The sequence below is a fragment of the Astatotilapia calliptera genome, chromosome 11, assembly GCF_964374335.1.
Source record: "Astatotilapia calliptera chromosome 11, fAstCal68.1, whole genome shotgun sequence".
In the NCBI taxonomy this organism is placed as follows: Eukaryota; Metazoa; Chordata; class Actinopteri; order Cichliformes; family Cichlidae; genus Astatotilapia; species Astatotilapia calliptera.
The window spans coordinates 2,757,573-2,783,233 of NC_137432.1; the positions used below are offsets into that span (position 1 = coordinate 2,757,573).

At 44.4% G+C, this 25,661-nt stretch overlaps 2 protein-coding genes and 2 long non-coding RNA genes across 4 annotated transcripts in view; 2 read left to right on the top strand and 2 right to left on the bottom strand.

Annotated features, from left to right (window-relative positions):
- Positions 1-9,356: 9,356 nt before the first annotated feature.
- On the top strand, positions 9,357-18,504 carry fbl (fibrillarin rRNA 2'-O-methyltransferase). The gene is made up of 9 exons (XM_026183448.2): positions 9,357-9,537; positions 10,258-10,374; positions 12,959-13,111; positions 13,314-13,408; positions 13,512-13,682; positions 14,063-14,195; positions 14,344-14,456; positions 14,947-15,092; positions 17,759-18,504. Exons 1-9 carry the CDS (start codon positions 9,528-9,530, stop codon positions 17,781-17,783), a joined length of 963 nt encoding a protein of 320 aa, XP_026039233.1. The 5' UTR covers positions 9,357-9,527; the 3' UTR covers positions 17,784-18,504.
- LOC145431714 (uncharacterized) overlaps positions 15,730-25,661 on the bottom strand; it is a 196,955-nt gene continuing 187,023 nt past the window's right edge. Inside the window, exon 2 of the long non-coding RNA XR_013911994.1 lies at positions 15,730-15,925. This is a non-coding gene — a long non-coding RNA (uncharacterized LOC145431714). The remainder of the gene's footprint in view (positions 15,926-25,661) is intronic.
- On the bottom strand, positions 18,701-19,800 carry LOC113031402 (uncharacterized). Its single transcript, XR_003273736.2, has 3 exons — positions 19,183-19,800; positions 18,935-19,088; positions 18,701-18,843 (listed from the first exon to the last, which is right to left on the bottom strand). It is a non-coding gene; the product is annotated as an uncharacterized LOC113031402 (long non-coding RNA).
- Positions 19,858-25,661, top strand: part of dyrk1b (dual-specificity tyrosine-(Y)-phosphorylation regulated kinase 1B) — a 61,548-nt gene continuing 55,744 nt past the window's right edge. Inside the window, exon 1 of the mRNA XM_026183441.2 lies at positions 19,858-20,549. The gene's annotated coding sequence lies outside the window, so the exon portion shown is untranslated. The remainder of the gene's footprint in view (positions 20,550-25,661) is intronic.

Below are 25,661 nucleotides of genomic sequence, written 5' to 3' on the forward strand. Positions count from 1 at the left end.
ACTTATGTAACGCGTTACTGGACTACATTTAGTTGTGTAGTTGCGTTACAAAAGTTCTTCAGGCGGATAGAAAGAAAAAACGTTTTGTCCTTCTGCACATCAGAGCAAAGCAGAAGCAAATTTTAATTTCTTTGTAATATTTTGAGCGTTAAGGAATAACAGAGACGGCTTCGACCTCAGCCATCGCTTAATTTCCGGAACTGGACATAAAGACACCGGCACAGCACTCAAAACACTGCTGCCCCCTGGTGGTCAAACCCGTGTGCACCAACTGTTACTTCATAATGTTCCTCCCCCTTTAACTGAAACTACTCTGTAGTTTAATTAGTAAATAAAATACCCATATAAAAACTTAACCTTATATATATAAATATAAAACAAACCCCACAAAATTTACTCAAATTTCACTCACTACTAATTAACCAGCCATCCGACAGACTTCACTATAACAGTAAAGTCCTGTCAGTGCCCCTTCCTGTTATTATCAGTCTCTCATATGCTCCAGAGGTCTCCTGCTTCTTTTCTTTCCTTTTTTCCTTGAAAGTTTGCACCGCTCACCACTCTCAGGGGTGCAGCAGGCCTGTGTCTGTGTTCTTGACAAGTAATGCGGGACTTTGCCTCATGCTCAATGTCAGTCTCCATATGTGGCCACCACAGGTAACTTCTGGCCAGGCCCTTCACGCGGCTCATTCCCGACTGTGATGTAGCTGTTCCAGCATGGGGCAAGAACGCCGTTCTGGTATCACCACCTTCATCTCATGAAACAAACGTATCAATGCCTTATGATCCATGATAATCATAAACATCCTGCCATACAAGTACTGATGGAGATACTGTACACCAAATATTACAGCTAATCCTTCTTTATCCGGCTCTGAGTAGTTCTTTTCTCCTACACTCAGTGTACGTGATACAGACACAGTGGGTTTCTCCTCACCATCTGGCATGCAGGGAGGACTCCAGTGCAGAAAGACACAATTTGTGTCCCAATGGCCGTTCCTTATGGGAATAATTTATACTGGGACCTGGAGTGGAAGAGAATTTGACCTTTCCATCGAAATTCCTGTTAACCAACAAAGTAAAGAAAATGTCTTTTGAAATCATTCATCGTTTATACCCCACCAGAACTTTTCTTGTATAAAAAAGACGCTGATGTTAACGGTTCATTTTGTTACTGTCTCACTGCACTAATCTTTTGTGGACAGATTTTTGTACTTTTGTTGTTTCTTTTATTTATTCTGACTTCTCTCTCTGTTGTGGAAAATATTTTTTTGATTAATCTGCAAATAGGGCAAACACATTTTATTTGATTAATTTACTCATTTTACTGGCTAAAATTCACAGACTTAATGTAAAAGCAATTAAAACTCTAAACCTATGCTCCTGTGATATCGTGTGATTCAACCCTTAGCCTGTGTCTAACTGTTAATAGATGTAACTCCCTGACAGTGTCTTTGGCTTATTTAACTGTTTGAGTTGCTAAAAAGTTTTGGGTTTTTTGTTAAACTTTATTTATCACATTTTAGACATACAGTTAGGTAGAACAGGAATCACATAAAAGATGACATTGTGGTGTTACAATGAGGAACAATGAGAGTGAAGGGACAGTGAGACTACAGTGAGTACAAAATAAAATCAATTAAGGGGAACATAAATAAACAAAAGTTTGCGAGAGCCAAAATCAAGTTTCAAACAGTTCCAGATGTTAACTTGAGAGCCTCGGTGTTCTTTGATGAGGAGATTGTCCTTATATATTGTGCGAGTTCTATTTTTAATACAAGAAGTTCAGGCTTTCTGCCGAGGACTTTGCTTTTGTGCATGTGAAGTTTTGCCAAAACTAACAAACATATTTATAAAGAAGAAAGCATCACTGTCCTTGTGTTTAAAATGATAACAGCCAAAGATAAAGTCCTTGTAGTATAACTGAAAATTAGGGAGAACAGTAATAAACTTGTGGAGGTCCTTCCAGAATTTACATGTACATGTACATTACTGGTACATTGTATCTCCTGAGGAACTCAGAGTAATTATATAAGAGTCCATCTTCTCTATTTAACTGACTAATCAAGATTATTAAACCAGTTATTTAAAAAAAGAGTTTTATTTTTATAAATAACATTGCAGTTATTCCAAATAAAACCGTTTTGTGGAGAGAAATTGTGTTTGTAAATCAGCGCCCATGCCAAAAGAATCTGTTGATGAAAGTGAGAAAGTTTCAGTGGTATTTGTGGAATACTATAACTGCAGAGCAGCAGGAAGTTAAGGCGCCTACATTAGAGAACACATGATGTGAGATAAAGTTCCAGATAGAAGTGGGATTCTTTAAATACTTTTTAATCCACTTTATTTTAAAAGCATTGTTAAGAGCACCACAATCAATAAAATGTATGCCTCCTTTATCATATGAATTTAAAGCTACTGATTTACGCAAGCAGTGAGTTTTATTTTTCCATAAAAAATTCTTTATAATAACTTGTTAATTGACTTACAGGTTGTATTATCAACATGTAGTGACTGAGCAGCAGGTTAGACGGGAGATACCTTCAGCCTCCGACAGCAGAACTCTTCCCTTCAACGACAGGTCTCACTGTGATTTTTTGGGATTTATCTATAATAGGAATGAAGTTTGTGGAGCTCATTTTTTATTATTTGAATTCCAAGGTATCTTACAGAGTTTCTTACAGGTATTCCATGAATTGAAGTTGCTAAACAACTTTTAACTGGTAAAAGTTCACATTTATGCAGGTTGAGTGAAAGTCCGGAGGCTTTAGAGAATGGCTGTATTGTTAATGGCCACTGAAACTTGCGAGGCGTCTCTGAGGAAGAGAGCTGTATCGTCTGCCAGCTGACTTATGAGTATTTCTCTGTTAGCAATGACCAGGCCTTTTAAAGAACTGAGTTTAATGTGCGAATTACAGAGTCGCACAGAAAGAAGGAATAAATATACGGACAGGAGGCAACCCTGCCTCACTCCACGCTTTAGAGAGACTCTCGGGGAAGTACCAGTGGCAAGCTCTATGGAGCTGTTACAGTACAGTGTCCGAGCGGCATTACAGAAGGACTGACCGAACCCAAATTTATTTAAAGCTGTAAAAATAAACTCATGCTCTAAGGAGTCGAACGCCTCGTAGAAATCTAAAAAAAGAATAAGACTCATCCTGTACAAGTTCTGGGTAATCTATTATGTCTAGAATGAATCTTATGTTGTTTGAGATATGACAATTCTGCATGCATCCAGATTGACTCTCATCAATAACTTTACCTAATACGTGTTTTATTCTATTAGCCAATATCTTATAATCATTATTCAGTAAAGAGATTGGTCGCCAGTTGTCTAGGGAGTGCACCTCTATCCATACTTTCCTTAAAAACGTCTAAAAGAAACGGGGCTAAACTGTCAGCGAACTGTTTGTAAAGCTCGGCAGTAAGGCCGTCAGTTCCAGAGGATCTGTTCATCTTTAGATGTTTTATAGCATCTGCAACCTCGATCAAAGAAATTGATCTGTCGCAAAGCTGACTTTCCTCCTCATTCAGCTGAGTGATTTTGTCTAAAGAATTTAAAAAAGTCAGACAAGCTTCAGGGCAATAACTAGAAGAATAAAGTTTGCAATAAAAGTTTGAACAATATTTTGCTATGGTATCCTTATCATTAGAAATTGTCCCATTAATATTTAGTTGTAGGATGGAGTTGGTGTTAGATTGATGCCCCTCCGGTGGTCCTCCTTGGGCTCTCGCACTCTGGGGCCTCTGGATGTCTGGGGCCTGGATCTCCTCCATGCCTGCTTCATGCCCTGGGGGGCGGGGCTATGGCTCGCTACATCCTCTAGCAGACCATTACATGTGGAAACCATTTGAATACAAGCGTGCTGATCCACACAGGTGTGCACACGCGTGTTCACTGCTCGTAGACTTAAATTACACCTTTCTTGGCTGCTACTTCAAAGCACATTGTGCGCTGTCTGTCCTGCGTGCTGCACAACAACATTGAATATTTAGTATTTACTGCTGTTTACACTTAGCTAGATTAATGCGAAGGTGTTGTGTTTAGTATGTTGCTCTGTTTTTTTTGCTTGTTTTCTCTTCTTCTCTCAACAGGTGATCCAGGAGATTTTTTTTTCTCCCCCCTTTCTCACTGTCCCTCTCCCCTTCTGTTTTTCCTTTCCTTCCTCTTTCTTTCTCCCTTTCCTATCTCTTACTCATGTCTGTCCCGTCTGTAACATCTGAAAATAAAATATAATAAATAATAAAAACAAAGGTCGATCAAATGGACCAATACGGCAATGCCACGATGATCCATTTGGCAAAGTAAATCCATTGGGTCTCCTTGTTGGTCTTCAGACAACAATTCTGACGGCTAAAGAACCAAATGGGACAGGCAAAAAAAAAAAAAAGATTGATGCTTTTCAAGTCTGAAAAAATAGGCTGAATTCTGCTCTCCTTCTTCGAACCATTTTCTGAATAAATGCTCCGTCAGCTTTACGTTTGTAAATCTCATCCAACCTGTGCTGCAGGTCAACCAGTTCTATCTTATCAGATTCACTGAGGGTGTCTATTGGTTTGGAAGTCAGGCATGTGATCGTTTGTATCACCTGTGTCTCATCAGATCTTCTTTTTTTGCCAAATCACTGCTGTATTTTCTAAAGAGTTTTCCAATTTTATATTTCAAAAGTTCCCACTGACCTCGGTAGTAATGAAGGTGTTTGAGAGGCCGCTGAAGAACATCATCTCCTCCTCCATCCCAGACACCACAGATCTGCTCCAGTTCGCCTACCAATCCAACAGATCCACAGAGGATGCCATCGCCCACGTCCTACACACCACTCTCAGCCACGTGGACAAGAAACAGGGGAACTATGTGCGAATGCTGTTTGTTGATTACAGCTCAGCGTTTAACACAATAGTGTCCTGCAGACTGTTCACAAAGCTCAGGGATCTGGGACTTAACAGCCGTCTGTGTGCATGGGTGTTGGACTTCCTCACTGGCAGAACTCAGGTGGTGAGGGTGGGCAGGTGCTTCTCCAACAGCATCACCATCAACACAGGAGCACCTCAGGGATGTGTCCTCTCGCCACTGCTCTACTCCCTCTACACTTCAGACTGTGTGGCCACCCATGGCTCCAACACCATTGTGAAGTTTGCTGACGACACAGTGGTGCTGGGTGCCATCTCCAACAACGATGAGGCGGCCTACATGGATGAAGTGAAGAATCTGGCATCATGGTGCCAGGACAACCACCTCCAGCTGAACGTCAGCAAGACCAAGGAGCTGGTGGTGGACTTCAGAAGGGGTCAGCACAGAGACTACAAGCCCATTATCATCAATGGAGCTCCAGTGGAGAGGGTGCAGTCCTTCAAGTATCTTGGTGTCCACATCTCCTCAGACCTGACATGGGCTGCCCACATTCAGGTCCAGACCAAAAAGGCTAGGCAGCGCCTGTATCACCTACGACAACTGAGGAAGTTCAGGGTCTCTCCAAAGATCCTCAGGATTTTCTATACAGGCGCTGTGGAGAGCATCCTCACACAGAACATGACATCGTGGTTTGGGAACAGCTGTGTGAAGGACCAAAAAGCTCTCCAGAGAGTGATCCGTACAGCAGAACGCTGCTGCAGGATTGCTCTCCCCCCGCTTCAGGACACCTACACCAGGAGATGCCGGACTAGAGCAGCGCAGATACTGAAGGACCCGTCCCATCCTGGCAACAAACTGTTCCAACTTCTGCAATCTGGTAGAAGGTTCAGCATCTTCCGGGCAAGGACAGAGAGACTCAAGAGGAGCTTCTATCCCCAAGCCATCCGTGCCCTAAACACACACACCCGCCCTCTCACATCATCTATAATTGACTGAGACAGGACTCTTCCAGACTCTAAACCAAGGCACAATGTACATTTCAATTCCTTTAATTTTAAATATGTTTATATTGTCTATCCTGTAAAATAGTCAGATGTCTATTCATATTAATGTACAGAATTCACCTGCTTGCTGCTACTACTGCACATTCACCCAGTGTATATACTATATATATATATATATATATGTATAATGTTCTTCCTCTACACTCCAATAAAGTTTAATGAATCTCTGAACTTCACAAATCACTTCTTTATGCTGAAGAATGGTTCTATTTAGCTTCCATTATGAGGTTTTAGTGATGAGGGAGGATGGGATTGATAAGCTAACCATTTTATGGTCTGAGAGTGGAGTAGGATAAATATCCGTTTAAATTTTCTCTAAACCTTTTGAGATAAGCCAATAATCGATACGCGAGTGCCTGGTTTGAGTCTTACTACACCACGTGTAAGCTATTTGAGATGAATGAGAATCCCTCCAAGAATCGACTGAGTTGAATCTTTGTGCCAACAGTCTTATGAATGAGTTAAGAGTCTGAAGGCCATCGGTCCAAATGCCTGTTAAACACTGTATTAAAGTCTCCACCAAAAATGATAAAAGAATTGGGATATTTAGATAAGCAGCGCAGTAGGCGCTCCTCCAACCTATCAAAATATAGTTTAATGTCCCTGTGACAGTTAAAACCATAAACACTGAGAGCTGCTAAACAGTGCGCGGGCTGCGACTGACGGCCATGAGACTGTAACCTTCTTCTTCTTTTCAGTTTAATGGCGGTTGGTCAACCAGCTTAGATGCGCATTACCGCCGCCTGCTGGACTGGAGTGTGGACATTTTAAAGAAATATAATCTACTCAGTTTTAAGAGTTTTAATCATCTGTGTTTTCTTAAATTAGTCGTTAAATGTATAAATAGGATGGCCCCAGAGTGTCTCAATAGATACATCCAGAGACAAGATAGTAATCGTATTACCAGGAGCAAGGTGAACGGCAACCGCAAGATATATCGCAGATCTACATCCGGTCAGTCAGCTTTTTCCATACAGGCCTGACTGACCGAGGAGCACACTTCCAACCGAAATCAGATTGATTACAGACATCAGATCCTTTACATGAAGGTTAAAGTTTGGTTAAAGGGAAATCAGAGATGTAGTCATTTTGACTGATGGTTTTAATTTTATTTTAATTTATTGTCTATTAATTGTATTTATGATGTAAGTTGGTTTTATGAAAATGTATGTTTTATTGTAAAATGTATCTATTTTGATTGAAGCCCAACAAGGGACAATTGTTGAAAATTAGCTATAAACGTATGTGCGTTACATCAGTTTCATGTTTTGTACTTGAACTATGTTAAACTGCACTGTCCCTTTAAAATAAATAAATTCAAAATTCAAATTAAGTGTTAAGTCGTGTTTTTTGCACTGATCGCACTTCTATGTACACCTAAACGCTAATGATAGCTAATTTCACCTTGTGTTTGTTTTTCATTTACATCAATGCTGCCAGCATCTCTGGATGGTCTCCGCCTCAGCAGCAACACAGATTTACATAAAATTGATAATTGATTAATTGTGTTAATTCATCCGTTTTTGTGTGTGTAAAAACTGTAAACCTATATCCAATGAGTTTGTTCATTTAATATTTTAAACTTGCATTAATGTGACACTGGAACTCACTGTTGTTGAAAATGGGCCTAAAATTTGACTTGTTCAGTTTTATTTATATCTTTTTTATAGTTTAATCAAGGAGCTCCACTCTGAGCAGCACTTTGTAAGAGTAACAAGGAGAAACCAGGGTCATGAAAGGGCAGCCTGTGAAAAATCACTGTGTCAACGTATTTTCCATTGTTCACTCTTATATACAGTCTTGGATATACTATGTAATATATATTTTTTATTTGTTTCATTTCTTTTTATTGTTGTATTGTTATTTATTATACATGGGGCGATCGTGGCTCAAGAGTTGGGAGTTCGCCTTGTAATCGGAAGGTTGCCGGTTCGAGCCTCGGCTCTGACAGTCTCGGTCGTTGTGTCCTTGGGCAAGATACTTCACCCGTTGCCTACTGGTGGTGGTCAGAGGGCCCGGTGGCGCCAGTGTCCGGCAGCCTCGCCTCTGTCAGTGCGCCCCAGGGTGGCTGTGGCTACAATGTAGCTGCCATCACCAGTGTGTGAATGTGTGTGTGAATGGATATGTAAAGCGCTTTGGGGTCCTTAGGGACTAGTAAAGCGCTATACAAATACAGGCCATTTACCATATATTCTTCTTTTCTTCTCTTAACAGCGTGCTCTTTTCACTTAGAGCAGGTTTGCATACAGTTTCGGTTGTTCTTAAAGCACAATGACAATAAAGATTCTGATTCAGCCATCGTTCAGATAATGGTGAAGAAAAGAGGAACGAAGATGTTGATGACATGCAGCAGTGGGAGTGAAAAGAGGAGTGGGGGATTCACCTGATGCTCTGAGCCTATATCAGAATAACAAATGACTCAGCAATTATTCACTGTGATTTCCAACATTTCTGCTCAATAGAAATGAATCTGATTTCCATTCAAAAACAGTTACACTCTGCTCCTCTGAGCAGTAGTGATGTGCTTGGTCTGTGTGTTCTGATCATTTAGCTAACATCAGTACAAAGACTTTCTTGTCAGTTTGAAGTGGTCATTTAATAGTTGTCTCGTCTATGGAGCTTGGAAAAAACAACTGGACTTCTTTAAGTTCCTTGAAGACGTTTCACCTCTCATCGAGCTTCTTCGCTTCTAAAAGCAGAGGGTGCAGAGTCCTGGGTATGTAATCCCATGTGGGAGCCTTAAGAGGACCAACTATATTGATCATCCACCTTATCACATGTACCGAGGTGTGAAAAAGGGCGTGGGTCCTTATTAGCAGAGGTTTTGGGTGAAGTTATTGTGAGACCTTATGCGACCCATTGAGATCACCTGACACAAGATGTGAGGGTCAGCGTCTGTTAAGCGTCTGGGAAGGAATCTGAAACGGCTTTGTATGGCAGACAGATGGCTGCTCACAGTGGACATCGGTGGTTCTCAAGTCAAGTGGCTTTATTGTCATTGCAACCATGTGCAGTGGTACAGTACACAGTGAAAGGAGCAACGTTCCTCTGAGACCACGCTGCTACAGACAATCAAACAGGATTACAACAAACCAAAGCAAAGAGAGTGCAACGCCAGGCAGAACCGAATAATACAGACATCGCAAAAGTGCAACAACGACAGTGGGTTGTGCAAAAAGTAACTTGGTGTATGCAGGTGTGCATATGTGTGCATATGTGTGCATGAGATTGTGTGCCTCTTTCAAACCATGTGAGATGTGAACATTAAGCCTGACCGTTATCGTTTAGATGCAGATATCAATCAGCAACCACAGACGGATTCCAGCTTCTACCTTGTGACAGGAAGGTTGTCTCGGCACAACATCCGGCAGCTGACAGCAGCTGTCCTCTGTTTGAAAACAAGGTCTCCGTCTGTGTCCAGTTGGTGGCGCTAATGCGCCGTTTTGCTTGCTAAGCAACAATAGATTAGATAGAAGAAGAAAGTTTGCTCTGGGTCGCACAGTTGCACGTGGGACGTGATCACGCCGTGTCTGTTCACTGAGGATCAACACAGGAGAGAAGCGATTCAACTCCGCGGGCTGCGTCCATTTCAGTAGTTTACGCCAGAAACGATGAGGCCAGGTACAGTAAGACACACGTGCTTACGCTCGCTAACGCGGGCTGATGTCTGATCGTGTATTCGGTGAGTCTGTGCAGTCAGGTACACTGCGTGGACGGCCTACACGGCCACGTTATTGTGAAAACTACCGCAGACTTGGCTGTCTGAGCGCGTGGTTTGTTCACGGTGAGCCGTTGGTGTGTCCGCGCTGGCGGAATAAGTGCTCTGAGTTGAACACGCGCTGTGTCTCCTCGCACGTGTCTGGGACTCCGTGGGGCCCACACAGCGAGCTCCGTTACAACCAGAGTTACGGTTTTATTCCGCGAGGAAAAGCCAAAGTCGGGTCACGCCGGCTGAAACCCGTTCCAGCCGTTTACAGCTGTTTTCTGCTCCACGAGACGTAGCTCGCGCTAACGTTAGCCCGGTCTGTGTGTTTGCGGTTCCGTGAGAGTGTCCAAACATCACGGCCACGCGGAGCACGCCGCGAGCACGCCTGTCGTTCAAAGCCCACACAGGAGGCGGTGAGTCGAGTCTCAGCCCCGTTACTTTTATTAAGCGTGTTTCCGAGTGTGAACAGCCGCGTTGTGTGCGTGTTGTGCTGGGTCCCCCAAGTGGTCGGAGTCGGTGTTTAAATGTGGAGCGACCCGGGTTAACGATCCAAGATGGCGGCACTGGCGTAAGCAGCCACGCACTGGTTGCTAGATGTGTCTGTTTACACATATAATAACGATTCATGGTTTCAGGTTTCAGTCCTCGCATGGACAGAGGAGGAAGAGGTGGAGGCAGAGGTGGAGGCAGAGGAGGGTTTGGTGACCGCGGAGGACGAGGAGGATTCCGGGGAGGATTCCGGGGAGGAAGAGGTGAGACTGGAAACGTGCCGTTCGTATCATCACATCGTGGATGTGATCCTCAAATGCCAGGATGACGACTTGAAGCAATTAAAAGTATTTTTATTCAGGTATCTGCTAATAATATAATATTATAGGCTGTTAAGTTCAAATAGTGACAGTCTCAGAGTTCAAGCAGCTCACAAAACACTCTGTGCTCCACTTGATCACAAACAGCAGATGAAGTGTTGCTTTGTATTTGTTTCTCCAGTTACCGAGCAATCTTCAACCACCGCGTTTTAACCACGCATTGAGCGCTCCACTCTTTCTTAACCCTTTAAGACCTTTAAGAACCACGCCCGCCAGGGCTTATCTTTATATTTGCACATGCTGTAATAGTAATAATAATAATGATAATAATGTATTGCATTTATATAGCGCCATTTTTTGGGAGCATTTCAAGTTGTTATATATCAATACAACCGTTATAGCCCACATTTTAATGATACGTAGGCATCGAGTCCATAGTAACTGCATAAATTGCAAAAAAGTGCAATAAACTACAAAAAAAAATCATTTGTTTTTTTACATATACTTCTATTCAGAGAAATTTAAGAGGCTTATCCCTCAAAACTGCAAATACAAAAAAAGTTGTACAAAATAGTTTCCAACCACAGGAAATTTATTTTGATGGTCTTCATAGTTTTATTTTTGAAATACACCAATTTTTATACACTGCAGGAAAAACAAAAACATAATGAAATGCAAATTTGCATAAAAACCAGCACGTGCATCAAAAGAAACTATTTCCAGCAGTGCAGTTTGAGGATCCCGGAAACTATTGAGAAAAGCACAGAGTCAAACATGACTTTTAAAAACACCAGTGTAGGCTTATGAGCCCCCGAAGGTAAGAAAAACTACATTTTCTGCAAAAATGACGTCCCTTCTGGTTTCGGGCAGGTCATGGCGAACATGCCACAGTTCACGCTGACGTCTGTTCCAATGTGGGAAGTGTTACGAACAGCTGATCGGATCGGCAAAGCGTGTTTCTGGAATATTATGTTTTTGTTGCTATAAAGCCACATGTGGAAGGAAACTGACCGAGGATGAGATGTAAGTACAACTCCTCCGGTTTCATGTGCAAAAATGATTGCACAAGCTTACGTGGTTCCAGTTCTACGGGAATTTAAAAATAGTTACGCCAAACAGAGCGTGCCGCTCCGACCGGCTTTGAAAGGTTAACATTACAGCTAAAGTTCTGGTCTCGGCGTCAGAGCAGTTCCACCTTCATTTATAGGTGATAATACCTGCTAACCCACAGCACTGTGGCTTTATTTCAGTAACTGTGAGGCTGACGTTTGCTTAGTGAAAGACTTAAGCAGCAGTGAAACGTTTCGGAGGGGGTCCTCGACTAAACGAACACGATGGCAAAAGAAGCTCCTGAACTCTCAGCATTCATAACTGTTTGTAACAAACACAAAGTGGATTTCAGATACAAGGCCCACCGAGTTGCAACGCTTGTCCACAGAGGTGTGTGTTGGCTCACTGATGCCCCGCAGTCTTACAGACAGCTGTGCAGCTCACATGGATTCAAACAGTGGAAAAGAAAAACGAGACCATCAGATGGTGATGAAGAGGTCCCACCTTCAGCAAACACTGGAGGTTAAGTCTTACAATGATGTGATTGCAGCCATCCCCCCACTCTCTGTGAATGGCACTCATGACCATTAGTCAGTGATCGAGGAGCTGACCTCCAGCCTGTTGTTCCTTCAGTGGTGCTGGTTTCAGTCATTATGTAAATGTCCTGTTTGTAAGGTTGTAGACCTGCAGTCAGCTGACACTTGATGATGATGATGACGTTTCTCCCACTGAAAACATCCAGAAGAACAGAATCAACCTTCTAGGTTTTACCTACCTGGATGATTAAATCAAGATAAAAGTTGCCACGAAGTATACAAACAGTGAACTGACAGTCAGACCTCAGCTCGTCTGTTCTTATTCTGGGAAGAAAACATCAGTTTCCACGTAAATATGAGCCACATGACTCGTTTCACTGTGGCCACTGGGCACGTTGTTAAAGCCATCATGGCAGTAATGTGTACCAAGCTGGGACCATCTGCTGCCGTTAGCAGCGCAGCCGTTAGCAGCGCAGCCGTTAGCAGCGCAGCCGTTAGCAGCGCAGCCGTTAGCAGCGCAGCCGTTAGCAGCGCAGCCGTGGAAGGACTTGGTTGGTGAGCAGCTGCTTTGCCTTTTCAATGATTCTGTCTTTAATAAACAGTTATTTCTGTGGTAGGTGACTGGTGCTTGTCGTCATTCTGCATGAATTGTTTCAGTGTAAAGCAGGGGTGGGAGCCTTTTTCATATGATGGGCCATTATGTTTTTACATCGCCCTCCGAGGGTCATGCTGTTGTAAACACACACCTGAGGATGGAAAAAACGGAGCGAGACCCAAAAAGTCTAACTACTGGTTTGTTCTTTAAACAAACCAGTAACTTGTGTATTTAATGATCAGCAAAAGGTGTCCAGCCAACGTCCCAGTGAAGGACAGAAATGCATCACTCTGCGACCTGCTGATCCAGGTTCTGGAACTTTCTCTTGTGCGTGGCTGTTTTTCAGGTGGAGGCTTCCAGTCCCCAGACGGTGGAGGATTTCGGGGCCGTGGTGGTGGCAGAGGAACCCCAAGAGGCAGAGGGGGTAGAGGAGGGAGGGGTGGCCGAGGTGGTTTCGGAGGAGGGAAGAAGGTCCTGATCGAGCCTCACAGACATGAAGGTGATTGTTCATATTTTAGAGGACTGAGGCATTTTCTGCACTGAAGGCTGGACTGTTTTGAGCCTCGGCTACAGTTTGTCACATTTTATTCACCTTTCAGCATTTGCCTTCATTTGGAAGCTTATTCGTGTGTGTGTGTGTGTGTGTGTGTGTGTGTGTGTGTGTGTGTGTGTGTGTGTGTGTGTGTGTGTGTGTGTCTCAGGAGTGTTCATCTGCAGGGGAAAGGAGGATGCCCTGGTGACAAAAAACATGGTGGTAGGAGAGTCTGTGTATGGAGAGAAGAGGATCAGTGTGGAAGTGAGTCCAGTTCAGCTGTTGCTGCTATGCCAAATATGAAAACGTGTGCTCTTCCTGCTGTTGTGACCACACTTTGAGTCGATGTTCGCTTCGGTCTTGGTAGGAAGGAGAGACTAAGATTGAATACAGAGCCTGGAATCCGTTCCGCTCCAAGCTGGCTGCGGCCATCTTGGGAGGAGTCGACCAGATCCACATCAAGCCTGGAGCCAAGGTCATGTACCTGGGAGCTGCCTCTGGCACCACAGTGTCCCACGTTTCCGACATCGTTGGACCCGTGAGTACCGCACACTTTCTCTTTGTAGCTGCCGAACGGGCAGACCACTGCTGGCAGTAGTGTTTGACCACAGGGGACGTGACAGGAGGGGCAAAGGGATCAAACGCACAATAATTAAAACTACAATCCTCATTCCTCCATCAAAAACTGGGGAACCGGACGGTGGGAAATCCCTGTGTCATGGGATGTTCCTAAAATGAAAGAGACAAACACGGCTCACTGGAGTTTCTCTCCCAGTGGATTAAAAATGGGGACAGAATTGGGTGGAAATAAAGTCATGAGTGGGCCAATGGGCTGCATCATCAAGATTTCTAGGGTGGTGTAGATTTAACACAGGAAACAAAAGCAGCTTGCATTGACATGAGTGTGTTGTGTGACAGGAAGGGCTGGTCTATGCAGTAGAGTTTTCCCACCGGTCGGGTCGCGACCTTCTCAACGTGGCGAAAAAACGCACCAACATCATTCCAATCATCGAAGACGCTCGGCACCCGCACAAATACAGAATGCTTGTTGGTGAGTAGTGTGATGCAGATGAGCTGGTGAAAGACGAACAGGTTTGTTTGTAATCCTTGACACGAAGGCGAGGGGCGGCCATCGTCCCATCAGGAACCTGCACGGTGAACACATGCAGAGCATTCACGTGCCGTCTGTCCCTCTGCAGGCATGGTGGATGTGATCTTTGCTGATGTTGCCCAGCCTGACCAGACGAGGATCGTTGCTTTGAACGCTCACAACTTTTTGAAGAACGGCGGCCACTTTGTTATCTCAATCAAGGTACGCTGATAACTGCCGTAACAGGTAACGGCTCCCTGAATGCTAAACTTTGAAGGTTTTAACGTTGTCTTATGCAGAAGTTCTCCAGGCCTTAAAGGTCTTTCACGGTTCCTCTTCGGCCAGTGGCTGCTGACCATTTTCACACGTTTTAGCTTAGGCTTTGTTCAATCTCAAAAAACGAATGAAGACATTTTCCGAGTCAGTTATCTCGAGTTACTGACCCACAAACATGAGTAAGTTTCTCACATGGCGTGATTTCTAATAGCAAATGTTGCTAAAGCTAAAGAGAATAAAAGGGCGTCTCCTGCTTCACTACAGAATGACTGTAGACGGCTGCTAAATCAGCTTATGTGTGACTGAATCCTTGATTTGGACTCAAACTAGTTTTAGTCGTGTGCTAGGATACTCGTGTGATGGTGAGGAATGTCTACCTGTTCAGGACTTGTTGTTGTTCGTGAGTCTGATTCCAGCTGTGCTCTTCTTCCTTAAGGCTAACTGTATAGACTCGACAGCAGCTCCAGAGGCAGTGTTTGCCTCAGAAGTGAAGAAGATGAGTGCAGAGAACATGAAACCACAGGAACAGCTCACGCTGGAGCCCTATGAGAGAGACCACGCTGTGGTGGTGGGCATCTACAGGTAAAGCGCCCTTAATGAGGCTCTGCACCCAGATTCACGTCCACTAACATTGGTGATCAGGAGAAACGGTCACAGGAAGCTGCTTAGCAACTCACCAAGTTGGAAACCAGTGTTTCCTTTGCATGTTCACATGAAGGGTCCCTGTATGGGTTACCAGACCTGACACGCTGCCCTGAGGGCACCAGGTAAAGTATGTGAAGGCTCCCTCGCCATTTTCATCCTCCTGCTGAGATGCTATTTCTCTTCGATTTTATTTATTTATTTTTTTTACTGTGGACAAGGAGTTTGTAAAACACACTGACGTTACAGCAGGGAGGAGTGGCAAGACACCAGCAGCTGCGTCTACAACCCCTCAGATCTCTCAGGAAGCGTAGGTGCTCCTGACCTTTGTTCATGGCGGCGGTGCTGTGGGCAGTCCACCAAATGTTCTCTGTGGGAAATGCTGGAACGTGTCCACACAGTCTGCTCTGCACATCCTAAAACCCATGATGACCTCTTTTGTTTTCTTGCTGTTCAGGGCACCAGGTGAACCTTGTCTGAGATGAGTCCAGCTATGCCCACTGTGACATGATTATTTCTATCCGGTTGTTCAGTGATGACGTGATGAATCCTACTTCCGGGTCTAAAGTAGTCTGCGTTTAATATGGCTTTTGTGTTGTTAACATGTTTAATGTTTTGTATTTTCTTCTATTTGATCTCAAAAAGCTCCTAAAACAGTCAGTGATCACTGTTGACCTCCCTTTATTACCGCTAATCATTTATTTAAGCTCAGTTTTTAAAACCTTACGATGTAGCTACAGCCCAGCCCATGCAGCAGTATATGAATGACTAACCTCGTATTGTTCTCCTGGCTGAAGTTTGATCCTTTTACAGCATCCTGCCATGCGATTACATTTGTTCCTGACCACCGAGAACACTCACGTTAACTTTTATCGAGTGGAAAAAAAGTTAGCTTGTTTATATTATGCTAACATAGCTGTGTCGCTAGCGGTCACGTAGCACATCATTATATACCAGCTAGCCCAACTTCAGTAACCCTACAAACGTCACTGCTGTTTAGTTTTCTGTCTTCATTTATGTTGGAAGTGATAGCAGAGCTGTACGTTTTAATTTGTTTCCAAAGCCCCGCAGTCAGGACATGCTATATTGTATTTAGATAGAAGCTAGCGAGCTAACTCCCTGCTAACTTCTAACTCCGTTAAATGTCATAAATTCCGTTTTCATGGATGCCTGGATGTTAAACTCAATTGTTACACCTGGTAGAGCAGAACGCTGATCATTTTATTAAAGATGAAAGACTTTAGACAGTTTTTCAACTCTCAGTAATGCCACAGTGATCGTTTGATATATGGACCTGCAGCGGAGTTTAGGCCCAGACACGGTTAGTGACGTCAGACTGAACAACCGGATTAAAGAGTTAGAGGGGGACGAGTTTGTAGAGCCGTTACAAAGTGTGAGTGGAGGAGAGATGTGGGCCGAGCTTCACTGTTTGTAAAGCTTGGCCCGATCGGTGAGGATGATTTTAATCCACGTGCAGGTGTGGTTAAGGCAGTATGTCTGGGGTCACTGTTAAAGGCAGAGCTGATGTCGATGGGCAGCATTGGCAGGTAGTTTCCGCTGCCCCGCCCAGATGTTGCAGGGCGGGGTGAGGAACCACACTGATGGTGCTCCTGCCTGTAGGGGAACTGGTGTGGATGAGGGGAGGCTGGCTGCCTTTGAATACCAGCCTCTTAAAGGAAAAACAAAAACCCCGGTTGATGACAGCGGGCGGGCGACCAGCCTGTCGGTCGGGCAGCCATGGCTGCAGCTGCTGAACCTCCGGGTCAAAGGTTACATTTTCTGAAAGCTTTCTTTGAAGTGGATCCAACATAGTTGGACTGGAACAGTTGCTGAGTAACCTGGAACTGTTTACCAGAGTAACCATGTAATGTTGCTTTAGTTTTTAAAGAACACGCAGCCTAACATTACCATTGTTATCAGAAAGGCGGAGCTTATTCTGCTCAGTTGAAACTCAGTTAATCAGTTCAGTTTCCTGCCTCTGCATCAGGGCTCAGACTAAGGACTTGCACACGAGGCTTTTTAGCTCCTCAGCCTCTGTGGTTCCTGAGGACAGAGCTCTCAGCTCCTGCGCTGCGGCAGCGCCATCTGGTGGACTCCTTAAAAACAAAACCCAGCTGGCAGCAGCACAGTGGCTTTGAAGAAACAGCCCGCTGTCAGCTCCAGTCTGTAGTTTTATTTAAGGTTCATTGGAGGAGATGGAAGGAAAACCTCTCACTGCTTCCATTAAGAACTTGCTAACTTACCATTCAGAGTTCAGGTAATGAGCCACATGGATGCATAAATGTATTTACAGATATGTGTCTGTGTTTGGAACCAGATCAAGCTGCAGCCGAACTGCTCAAAGAATCGTTTCTGACCTTTTCTGGCTTTTACTGTAAGTGCAGAGGCTCGCTGAAGGCAACATGAGAACCACATGACTACAGTCACCAGATCATGAACCACTTAAACACCTCAGCCATCTTACTAAGGACCCCCCTCCCCTCCCATATTGATTTTCATTGAATTTGTCAGACACAGACCTGCACCAAAAACACTGCATGTGTCTGTAAACATAGTACCTGCTGTGTGTATCTGTGGTAACCGTGCATTTTCTTTTTTGTTCTCAGACCTCCACCAAAACAGAAGAAATGATGTGTGCGTGTAAGCTGGGCCGGAGGAGGAGAATGGATTTGCAACCTCCTTCTGGCACGTCTGCCGTCTGTCACCCTCCTCTTCGGCTTCAGGCATCGGTCTGCAGCTTCCTCCAAGCACATTGAAGCAGACCTTCAGCTGGGGTTTCTCATCCAGTCCTTTAATCAACCATCCATCTCCTCTGGTGCTTCCAGTTCTCACAGATCAGGTGGAGAACATTATGTGATACCTGGGTCCATCAGTGCAGTACCTTGTTTGCGCTGTGAAAAGGTCCCGTTGTTTATAATGTACATGTATACAGTAGATGAGGTTACAAAGTAACACACACTGTTGCGTGCTGTGAACCTGCCTTGTCCTGGGATTTTGGACCCAGCTGTTTGTGCTGAGGACCCTGATCAGTCTGACTGCAGCGAGGTTGCTTGTGTGCTCTGCTGTTTTGTTTGTTGGCTTCTGTGCTCCTGATTATTTTCTTAATGATTCTTTTAGTCTGTGACTGGCTCCATATTCTGAACTTGCACCCACACTGCTGGTATCTTTAAATGGTTAACAGTGGACCATTTATTCAAAGTGAATATGTTGTTTTTGCTTCTTCGGGTGACAAACAGCGTCCATTATACACACTTCCTGTTTTGTAGCTGTTTGTTTGAACCAGTTTAAGTATTTTTCTGTTTTCCACATAGCTGCCATATTTGTTTTAATAAATGTTTTTGGTTGGTTATAATTGAACTCTTTAGCTAAATGCACCATCACACTGACGAACATTAATCTGACTGCTCTCTTGGTTTCTTTGGTCCAGATTCACAGCACTGAGGTGGTTTTAAAAATGCCATTACTCACTCTGTTAGGTACACATGGTCAACGGTCTAATCATGCGGTCACGTGGCAGTAGCCTGATGCATTTAGACAACTCGCTGAAGTTCAAGCTGAGAAGAAAGGTAACTTTAATGACTTTGAACGTGGAAGGTTGCTGGGCCCTGGATTGTACGGCACAGCTGTCCCACAGGGTTGCAGAAACTGGTCCCCCCACTAAACAATGCAGTGAGCAGCAGTTCTGTGATACCTGCCACAGATAAGAGACCGGTCATACAAATGCAACAGTCACTCATCTACTTGTTACAACAAAGGCATGCAGAGCAGCAGCTCTACTCAACGTGTCAAAAGCTGGAGCAGGAGCCCACGCAGGCCAGTCCTGCCGCTGAGAACGGGAAACGGACCGCAATCCGCACCGGCTCCAACCGGACGTCAGTCCTGAGTCCTGCTGGCAAACATGGCAGCACGGCTCCATACGTGTGGTGTCAAGAGCCCCTGAGTACCAACGCAGCATCATTTAAACGCCACAGCTTACTGGAGCATTGTTACCGTGTCGTATCCACGCTGTAGCTGTGTGACGATGACTCACCGTGTCACTTCAACCGGTCAGCTGTGCAGCAGGTGTGTCATGCTGTCAGAATCTGAAGCGTTTCCAGCGCCTTCTTGAAGAATTCAGGCAGCTTTGAACCAACAAGTGTCCGTGGGTGCAGCCCCACGCTGACTTTGCGCGTCACTCAAAGACGTGACCGTGGAGCGCACAGGTGCTGGGGTACAACACTAACGACCACAGCTCAGGTTCCGCGCTGTAACCGCTCAGTCCTCCCCCCGACGAACATGAGTGTGTCCACCTGTTCTCAGGTGTGACGCGGAGCTCATGTGTGGACAGGTAGCACGAGCGCTGTGTGCGGCGGGTGTTTGGCCGTTTAGCTCGTTGCTGCCTGTGCCCGTGCTGTCAGTGAAACTCACATTAATCGCTTTGTGTAGTTACAGGAGAAACGAACTACTCGTACCTGCAGAGGAAAGGAAGTGCTCTCTAAAGTGGTGACTCGTGCTAGTTTGTGACAACGCTACCATCATCTTTTCGAAGCGTTACACGGTCTGCATCGGGCAGACCTCTAAAATGATTGCTTTAGCACCATTACAGACTGAACTTTGGGAAGTTTGTATGATAGTATGCGGTGCGGTTTGTTTTGGCAGCCATTTTGTGGGAAATTTCTCTGGAACGCGCTGGGCCGTACTTGCCTAGTGTCGGGAGTGCGCTCTCAATGCAGCCCCTCTCCTTTGACCGATATTAACATCACAGAGGGGCTGGCCAGCATAGAGTTAGCTTTAGCCGTGTCTGCTAAAATACGGTCTTTCTCATAGCGTCTGCAGGTTCGGTCCGTCGGCTGGCCGTTACTATCAAACAGCCTGCACTTTGCGGACTGTCTTCCTTCAAATTCCAATGGCAGTGTTTTAATCAAGACAGCTAGCATGCTAGCTACTAGCTAGCTAGCTAATGTTAGCATCTTGCCTTTAAATTAATTGAGAAGAGGACGAGATCGCCTATTCAGTTGCCCCACGCTGTGGTTGCAAGGGACTTTGTTGTGCACCTGAGAATAAATATCGATCCAGTACATTAAGCTTGCTTAACAGAAAGAAGACTGAGTTCGAGGTGTCCGTGTTTGAAGCGGCGGGCTGCCCACCACCCCTTAGGCACGGCTAGCTGTGCTGCGCCGGCAATCAGTCCCCATCGACAGCCCCGCTCCTCGAGCTCCGAAGAACATAGACTATCATATTGTACTGGAAACGGGAAACCAGTTCCTGGCAAATAAGGCAACTCGACATTATTTTGGATTTCTGCTTTGAACGAAGGACAACTGACCTGGGGGAGGGGGCTCGGTTCGTGTGGACGAAGGGAAATAGGGGTTCCGAACATGGCTGCTAGTCGGAACTTGGTTCGACACACCGCCTGAGGTAAGAACTAGCCGGCCGGCGTTGGTCTTATTTATGGAGGAGTTGCTGGTTATGGTGGAGGCTGACACTGGGTTAGTGGTAACAGTGCTTGGTAGAAGAACGTTACCCTCTTTTCGCCCCTGTTACCGGCCTCGTGTTACCGCTTCTCCGGCGCGGCGCCTCAGATAGCTGATGAGGCAAAGAGGCAGGCTTCGACTGAAACAGGTTGGTCACCATTGCTGGTGCACAGTGGTTGATGTTGAACAGCTTAAGCTGGGGTGATGCGTCTCGGTGGCTGAGACGTGCCTTACGATAACTAGTCGTTACTCTGGCTTTTAATAGTGTGCAGCGTTGCCAACCCCTGCTCCTCCACTTTAGCCTGTGACTGACAAGTAACCATCTGGCGAGTTGACATAGTTGTGCTGGTCATTAAGGGACTACTGGTTAATTCGAACACAAGTGTCATACTGTGATATTGTGACCTGCCTCGCGTTAACGCGCGACATCCAGTAGACTGGGATGGGATGCCGGCGGAGCAAAACGGGAAAAGCGATGGGAGCTGAATGAGTGTGCTATTACACGATTGCATTAGAGACGTGTTGATTGTCCTCTAGCATATGTGCGAATATTCTGCTGTACCGCGAGGACTCGGATGAGTTTAGGTGACATAGCAGCCGATCAGCAACCCCGGGCTGTCCTCAGTGGACCTGCAGCATTTCATCTGCTGTGGCAGCTAACATAGCCGCTAGCTTAGCTACCGCATCAGCCCCAGCCCCTACCCTACCCTACCCTACCCTCAAATAGAGGCACACTGGCATCCAGTTGCCTGGAGATAGCTATTCGTAGCCAAGAACAGAACGACAAATGGACGGTGCCGAAGCACATCTGGAACAGTCATAACTTGACACCTTTTTAATCTATTTCCGTGCTCCTTTCCTGTTCTTGGTTAACAGTAGGCAGATATTTATCACTATTTAAATGTCACAGAATGCCCTCACTACATACACACCCAATTTAGCGCTCTGTAGGTTTTTTGGGTGCTGGTGGGTCGGTCATAAAATGGGTGAAAGACAATTTGCTTAATTGTTTCCATTCATTCTTTGTGACATCATGTTGATGCCTCAGTGAAGGTGTGCTTACTCAGTGTGTGAGCTTCCTGTGGAATTGAACCTGGCGTCTGGGCAGCTGCAGCCACAGTGCGCTCCATGGCTCCAAGAGAAAATGTTAGTCTCGTTTCGTTATCCTGTGTGATCAGGAATTAGGCTGAATGTTTGATGGTCTGTGCTTCAGTTGCACATCACAGAAGATGGACCTGTGATTTGCAAACTTCTCTGACCTGTTCTCATTCAAACGTCACGTCATTTTGCATTAACAATGAGATGCAAGGCGGCAAATAAAAGAAGAATCCAAGCTGACTTTTAGTGAAATAAAGGAAAGCATTCACATTCATTCAGCTCAGTTTCACTGAATATCTTTTCCCTGGGTCATCAGCACTTACCATGTAGTGGCTGTGTGTATGGGAAGCACTGTCCTACCCAGAGTAAAGTCAGTATGTTTAAAGATGCTGTGATACTGATATCTTTCAAACTATCATGAACCAATACTTTGTGATCAAACAAATCCTAAGATTAACTACAATACAATAAGAGTCATCTGGATTCCTGGCAGGGCGCTCTGTGGGAGCGCACGAGTCACTTTTATTAGTGTTCTGTCTTACTCCCAAGATAACGCCTCATCTCACTGATAAAATGTCAAGTAAATGTTCTGGTTTACTTTGACCACTGGAGTGGTGTGCAGCCTGTGTCTTTTGGCCACAAATGGTCAATAGACTTGTTCCCAGCTGATAGCACAGCTGTGACAACAAGCTAAGTCTGTTTGTGTGACAGCTCTTGCAAACCAGTTTAAAATTAGTGTCGACTCGTCACAGGTTCATTCCAAAAATTGATGGGGTCTTTTTGAACACACCTCCACATTCAGTGATGACCGAGTCTCTTTACATACGGAGTGCTGGTACTGTTACTCAAGCTGAATTTTTTCCCCACTTTTAGGAGTGGCTGTAGGTCAGGAGGTAGAGCAGGTCATCTGCTGATTGGACGGTCGGTGGTTTGATCCCTGGCTCCCCCTAATCTGCATGCCAAATATCCTTGGGCAAGATAGTAATCCCGCTGCATCCACTGGAGTATGAATGTGTGTGACTGGTAGTTAGAAAGCACTTAAATGCATAGAAAGATGATGCTCGTGTGACTGGGTGAATGTGGCATGTTGTATAGAGCGCTTTGAGTGTTCTGGGAGAGCAGAAAAGCGCTGTACAAGAATCCCAATCAGTCCATGTTGTGCAGTTACGTTGTCTGTTGCTTCCTAGATAGACCTGTTTCCTTTTCTTTACACTGGTCATATATTTGGACCAGGGGAAGGATGGATGTGTATCCTCTGCAGCGTTTCTTTTTGCCCTCGTGTTAAGGGTTTTCCTACGATTGCCAAAGGAGGAGCCGTGTTTTTGTAGGTATTAGGTGTATTTTCTTTTCTTTTCTTTAAATATCACCACTAATCCTAGTTAAAGAGTTTGGGTCTGCTCGTTAAAAGTTGATTTCCATTGGATGCGCTTCTTTTCAAAATAACTGAACATCAGGGGCCCATAGGAACTTAAGGCTATTTACCTCTAAAACACATGTATAGCTGGCTGCCTTGCATTTAAAAGTCTTGTAGACCGTTCCAAAAGTAACCACAGTATAACTGTTATAGGGTTTTTTATGATAGGTAAATTTAAATAAATGCCCATTAATTTTAAAGATGACCTGAACTCCACATCAAGTCTTATGTGCTGCATCAAACTCCATCAGTTCAAATAATTGAATTATGCTGGTGAGACAAAACCTTTATTTTTTCCACTATAATATTGTGACCAGTGTGGGGCTTTTGTCTTAAAATGTTAAACTTTTCAACTTGCTGTTGAACATGCAAGTATCAGTGGAGCTACTGAACACCACACTAGTATTGAGACATCATGTTGTTCAACAGTTAGCTGACTTCAGTAGGAAAATGATCAGTTTAGGCCATTCTGTGGTAAATTCAGTTGATTTGAGCTGATTTGTAAAGCCTGTCTATATAAAGTCCATAGCTTTTCCCAGAGCTGAGGGTGTATGTCAGAGCACAAACCAATCCATGACGTCTGGAGAATTTGAGATTGTAGAGTGCTGAGCCAGGCACAGATCTGGGCAAAGGTATAGACGTCTGCAGCATTGTAGAGCCTGATAATCAGCACCCATGTTTTCTTATAGATTTCGTAGTATGGTATCAGCACAATAGAGAACTTTGCTCTCAGACTAATGGTGTACTTGTGATCCCAAGGCTATTTTAAAGTAGGCAGAGCCTTCAGATTCAGTCTGCTCTTCTGTGGAACCAGCTCCCAGTTTGGATCCAGGAGATGGACACCCTCTATACTCTAAACATTAGCCATAAAACCTAGCTAGGGCTGGATCAGGTGATTAGTTACACTGCTGTTGGCTCCCATGATGAGTGTTTCTCCTTCACTCACTGTGTGTCTATACACCACTTTGAATTGAATTATCAGTTATTATTAATCCCTGTGCTTCTCTAGTGTGTGAGCTCCTGCTGTGGAGCAGTTTCTCTCTTCTTGACCCTGAGCCTGGTTCTGCTGGACTTTTCTTCCTTGTAAATGGGGGAGTTTTTCCTCCCCACTATTACCACGCGCTTCCTCATAGGGCATCATCTCATTGTTTGGATTTTCTCTGTATTTTATTTATCCTACTGCCTTAAGGTGATTGTTGTTGGGATTTGATGCTATACACATAACACTGAATTGAAAATGGAGAACAATGTTCTCCATCACCCACAAATATGAAAGTTTGGAATCACCAGGAGCTGGTCACTAGGCCAATCTAAGCATTCAGCTTGAAGATGCTCCGGATCTGGGACTGGGGCAAGGTTCATCGTCTAAAAGGACAACAACAATGGGTGTGGCAAGGCTGTAGTATCATACTCAAAAAGACTTCAGACAAGACAAGACGGCCTTAATTTGTCCCAGATTTGGGAAATTCAGTGTTGCAGCAGATGAGTGGAAAGAACAGATACAAACTGGAATAATGCTATGAAAAAAAGAGAAGAGGAAACTGTACCATGCAAGTCAGGAGAAATAGAACTTATTTTTAATAGATTTGCAAACATTTGAAGCTGTTTTTTTCACTTTCTCACTATGGGGCGTTGTTTATCGAATTTTCAGGTGAAAAATGAATTGAATCCATTTTGCAATAATAACTCTAATAACATGAGAAAATGTAGAACAAGTGAAGCACTGTGAAAGGAGTCACTCATGACTGTAAGACCAGGCTGATCGACCTTTGGACCACCTGCATTGACTGTAACTCAATGCTTCACCTACGACTGTACAGGACCAGCAGAACCATAAGAGCTGCAGCCTAAGAAGCCCAGACCTCCACCTCCCCGGTCACCTGCTCTAGCTTTGCCGGTGGAACACCGAGGCTTTCCCAAACCCATCAAGAGATCTACCTTCTCCACTGTGGTCCTGGGTCTGCCCGGGGCCTCCTCTTGGTGGGACATGCCCGCAGGCATCCTAGTCAGATGCTGGAACCACCTCAACAGGCTCCGTTCTTATTAATACAAACTATGATATTTGATGTAAAGAAAGATTTAACCCCAGTTTCACAATAATTTAACCAAGAAACCCGGGGAATTCTCCCAGTAAATTCTTATTACCGATGTGAGTCTGAATCCATTTTCTGTGTTTTTGTTAATGTCATAAAAAATTCCTTATCATATAAAAGAAATACAATTCTGCCAAGATATGTAAGAATGTCTAATTGTGCCTAACATTAACTTATATGGTATTTAAATTAAAAAAAAAGAAATTAATGAATTTATTAAAAATGACTAAATGTTTCTTATTAGCATGATGCGACTTCACCTGCTCTGACCAGGCCAACAGCAAGTTTTCATAGAAGATTCAAACTGTTCTCTCTTCTCTCGCTTTGATATTCTTGTTACTGCATCTCCCGTCTGTGACTCTGCCCATTATCATTACCCATATGGGATTATACTCCATACTTTTCTAAATATAACAAACATTTTTTATAATCACAAAGAAAATGTAAGGCT